This window comes from Buceros rhinoceros, unplaced genomic scaffold (genome assembly GCF_000710305.1).
Source record: "Buceros rhinoceros silvestris isolate BGI_N320 unplaced genomic scaffold, ASM71030v1 scaffold23255, whole genome shotgun sequence".
NCBI classification, from domain to species: Eukaryota; Metazoa; Chordata; class Aves; order Bucerotiformes; family Bucerotidae; genus Buceros; species Buceros rhinoceros.
Genome location: NW_010413726.1, coordinates 24891 through 29420, shown reverse-complemented (window position 1 = coordinate 29420; position 4530 = coordinate 24891). Strand labels below are relative to the sequence as shown.

Sequence of the window (4530 nt, the reverse complement as noted above, 5' to 3'; positions counted from 1 at the left end):
CTGGGTGCACATGCCCTCGGCCATGACCGTTTACGCGCTGGTGGTGGTGTCCTACTTCCTCATCACCGGAGGTGAGGCCGGGGCCGGTGGGGCGGGGGGCGTGAGCGGGAGACGCCGCTTACGGAGTGGCCCTTCCTGCGGGGGCGGCTTGCTGTCCCCTGCCCCGGATAGCAGAGCCACGCCTGCTGCCGACCCCTTCTCCGGCTGCACACACGAACGTCGGCCGACTCCGAGCGTCCCTGCAGCCTTAGGATAGTTCTCGCTGTTTGCTGCCCTGAGTCAAAGGCGGTGCTTGCTTTTCTTCCCACAGGGATTATCTACGACGTGATCGTGGAACCTCCCAGCGTGGGGTCAATGACAGACGAACATGGGCATCAGAGGCCGGTGGCCTTCTTGGCATACAGGTAGGAGGGCAGGAGCCGGGCACTGCCCCTGCCAGCCAGATGCTGTGCAAATGCCTGTGTACAAGTGTTTTCATTGTTACTGTTTTATTAAAGCTGGTTTAGTTCTTTTCGCAAGCCATAAGTCTCTCTCCCTTCTTCCATTTCTCTTCCCTTTCTGGGAAGGTGAAAGGTTTAATAGAGAACATCTGTCATCCATTTAGTGGCCAGCCCAGCCTCAACCAGTGAGGAGAGCTGTGCATCTACTTCTTTTTTTGAGCTCTCTTTGCAAGGCTGGGTCTGTCCTGTATCAGTCCTTGGTTTGCAAATATTAAAGAAGAAAAAAAAAGCATCATTGAAATCAATAGAAGTAAAAAAAGAAAACGCTCAGTCCTTCTAAAGCTTTTGAAAATTAAAAGTCTGGTAAGAAGGAAGTTTTGAGCTGTCAATACTCTTTCTTCCAAACCCTTCCTACTGAAGGTGAGTTTTATAGTGGATGCGGACACGTGTGATCGTATTTCGTAGCAGCATATGTAATGTTTGTGAAACTTTTTGGTTCCGACCTCTTAAACTCTAGAGAAATTGGGACTCTCCTGTCTGAGGGTGTGGAACATAGTTACAAATGTTACTGAAAATAAGCCAGAGACTGCCTGATAACAAATGGGTCTGAAGAGAGTTAAACCTGCTTTTCTAACTGTGGGTTTTATGTGTGCAGAAACAAATGATGGTTTGTGTTAAATACCAGAAAGTTTCTTTGACTCTACGAGTTCTGTGACATGCCCCGTGTACAGATTGTGACTTGGGCTGGGTGTAGTGTATGTCTCAGCCTGGCTTGGATTGTTGCGGTGTGGATGAATTGGGCTGTGGCAGGGAGTTGATAGCACTGTCATACAAGTCAGTGAAAACAACATGAGAGAAGAGGAAAATGTTTGTTTCAATTTCTGCATTTGCAGATCCACAGTAGTGTCATCCATGCCAATTTTATGAGGTTGCTGGTGTTGCTAATTACAGGGATAGGAAAAAAGTTCAGTGACTGTGGGAGGCAGGAGACTCACGGTCCAGCTGCAATATTCTTTCTGCGTCTCAACTTCCTCCTCTCCATCTGAGCTCTGTAAGAAGATAGTCTGGCCACATGGACTGACAGAGATCTGGGGCACTTTCAGGCAAGGTCCCCACAACGGACACGTGCAGCAGGCTCAGTGATCCAGGAGCAAAATGTGCATAGAGCAGGCAGGAACTGCTTTTGCTGTGTGCTGGAAGCAGTACATGTGCTTCATGCTCTGACCTAGTGCTTTGAGCGGGGGTTGTACTGCGATGAGGATTCAGGCGCTGCTGCCTAAATATCGGGAAGGAAATAAGTCTTGGGGAAGCTCTGTGGCCCAGGGCTTGTGGTTCCATGCCTCAAGTCATCTGTGAAACCGGTTGCTGCTTTGGGCTGGATATTTCTGAGAACTGACGAGCTTCTGTGGCAGCCATTCGTATGCACTGATGTGTATACTATAACTAGCACGCCTGACTTGGTCACCTTGCAGAGTGTAAGTCCTGGAGATAAATTATGCGTTAAAGCCTTGAAGTGATCGCATAAGATCAGTTTCCATACCTACCTTCTGTTAGAAAGCCAGCCGTTACAGTTAATCGTCCCGTGTGTTTGTGCGGCTAACGCAGGTTGGGTAGATGGGGTTTGAAGTGTAAATAGTTTCTTTAATCTTTTTCTGACTTTCTCTTCTTCCCTTACACCCCCTGCCCCTTTTTTCTTTTTAATTTTAGAGTAAATGGGCAATATATTATGGAAGGGCTTGCATCCAGCTTCCTCTTCACAATGGGCGGCCTAGGATTCATCATTCTGGATCGATCCAATGCACCAAATATCCCCAAGCTGAATAGGTTTCTTTTGCTCTTCATTGGATTTGTCAGTGTGCTTTTGAGTTTCTTCATGGCCAGAGTTTTCATGAGGATGAAATTACCGTAAGTGATTTAATACTTTTTCAGCTTTTCTTCTCTTTCGTAGCTCTTGTGGGCCCATGTTAAATTTAGGAATAACAGAAAATGCAATAAGGTATGCTAAAGATCTGCAGCTTGGCTTTAAGTTGCTTTTTTCAGTGCTTTTTTGGAACAAGCTACCTTGAATGAGATGGGATGATTTTGGGGCCAACTACTCTAAAATTGTGCTGTGATTAAAAAAGGATGACAGTACCTGGTGTGTCAGAAGATATGACTAGGAAGTCTGACTTACTTAGGGTAAATTTTAAGGTGATGTACTGATCAGGTAAAAGTATTTGCAAGGTATGGTTTTGAGAAAAAAAAGTGTCAAAGAATTTGAAGAAAGGCAGATGAGTTCTTTATAGTGACATTATATGTGAGAGATTATCACGAGAAGAACTGATGGCAGCAGTAACAAGTGTTCAGAAACAACCAAAGCAGACCTAATGTAAAGATGATGTCTCGGGCTTTTGTTTGTTGCTGGCAAACTGAAAGTTAACATTGAAGCACAAAATATATGTGACATTTTAATAGATCTATACTGGCAGATTTACTGGCAGTAGAAAAGGCCTGGAGCTTTCAGGCTATGCAAAATCCAAATGCAGGATTTTCAGGATTTTTCACCCCCCTCTTCAGTTCTCAGTCCATCTGTTTGGTTTAGAATAACTGAAACCTGAGGTACGGGTAATTTTTGGAATGGCTCCGTGGGATGTTGGCTTAACGTTGACAGTCATTCCTCCATTCTTAAATATGTTTTTAACCTCTGCAATAGTTAAATTTTGTGTTTTAACACAGAAGTGATGGGTTCCCTGGCAGCAGGTAGCTGGATAGGGACCTGCTCTATATTTTCTTGCTTCATTGATGCTATATATTTTCTTGTTTCATTGAGTACACTTGTCTTAACAGTTCTTTTAAACTCATTAAAGAAACAGGACTCCAGAGAAATTGAGAAGAGAAAAAGAGACCAGAGTTTTTGTTGTGGTTTAACCCCAGCTGACGACTAAGCACCACACAGCTGTTCACTCACTCCTCCCTCCCCGCTGCCACCAGTGGGATGGAGAGGAGAAATAAAAACAAGTAAATAAGAACAGTTTAATTGTTTGAAATAAAAATAAAATATAATCATAACAAAAAGATAGTGAAATAAACCCCAGGAAAAACAGGTGATGCATGACGGAATTGCTCGCCACCTGCTGATTGATACCCAGCTAGTCCTTGAGCAGTGTGCTGCCACCCTCCCAGCCAACTCTCCCCAGTGTTGTTGTTCAAGGTGACATCGTATGATCTGGAATATCCCTTTGGACACAGTTTGGGTCAGCCGTCCTGGCTGTGTCCCCCCCCCCCCACCCCCTCCCTGTTGTCACGCCCGTCAAGGTGACATCGTATGATCTGGAATTTCCCTTTGGCCACAGTTTGGGTCAGCCGTCCTGGCTGGGCCCCCCCCCCCACCCCAGCTGCTTGTTGTAACCCCAGCCATCTTGCTGGCAGGGCATGAGAAACTGAAAAATTCTTGACATGGTATGCACACTGCTTAGCAACAACTGAAAACGTCAGTGTGTTATCAGCATGATTCTCATCCTAAATCCAAACCACAACACTGCCCAGCTACTGGGGAGAAAATTAATTCTACCCCAGCCGAAACCAGGTCAGCTGTCCTGAGTGCCAGAAAATGTTGGGTTATGCTGACTACCTGTGTAAAGAATACAAAGAAAAGAAACTTCCATAGGGTGTAACCTGGGCTTCAGAAGTTCCTAGCCGTTACTGAAGCTGCATTGAGAACAGGCTAAGCTATTTTCAGCGGTCCTTGAAGAAAATGAGCTGAGGAAGGAGTGTGTAGTTAAGCTGGCCAGTTTGTACCTCCGACAGGATTTACTGTTTTAAATAGCCTTGATCAGCAGAGTTATTGGCAGTCCGAAGTTTTTGTTTTGAGACCATATGCCTGTTGAGTTTTGAAGATACTGCCTCTGTTTGCTAACTTTTTTTCTGATTTAAACTTTGTCTGCAGGGGCTACTTGATGGGTTAGTACCTCTTGTGATGTACAAAAGCCCGAAATGGATTTACTCCTCTTCATGAAGCATAAAGAAGCAGCAGCAAGAAATAAATTCCATAGTCACCATCAACAGGAAGGAGACCTGGCCGTGAAAAACAGCTGGGGACAGAGTGCTTTCT

At 45.2% G+C, this 4530-nt stretch overlaps 1 protein-coding gene across 1 annotated transcript; it reads left to right on the top strand.

Moving 5' to 3' along the window:
• Nucleotides 1-7: 7 nt before the first annotated feature.
• Nucleotides 8-4399, top strand: OSTC (oligosaccharyltransferase complex subunit (non-catalytic)). The gene is made up of 4 exons (XM_010136871.1): nucleotides 8-71; nucleotides 311-404; nucleotides 2148-2345; nucleotides 4366-4399. The coding sequence occupies exons 1-4, from the start codon at nucleotides 11-13 to the stop codon at nucleotides 4382-4384; spliced, it is 372 nt and encodes a 123-aa protein (XP_010135173.1). The 5' UTR covers nucleotides 8-10; the 3' UTR covers nucleotides 4385-4399.
• Nucleotides 4400-4530: the final 131 nt, after the last annotated feature.

Excerpts from the sequence above, each read along its gene's own strand:
- OSTC (XM_010136871.1), top strand. The coding sequence starts at position 11 with ATGCCCTCGGCCATGACCGTTTACGCGCTGGTGGTGGTGTCCTACTTC. Across the intron at positions 72-310 it reads CTACTTCCTCATCACCGGAG|GGATTATCTACGACGTGATC; the intron begins GTGAGGCCGGGG and ends TTCTTCCCACAG. Across the intron at positions 405-2,147 it reads GTGGCCTTCTTGGCATACAG|AGTAAATGGGCAATATATTA; the intron begins GTAGGAGGGCAG and ends TTTTAATTTTAG.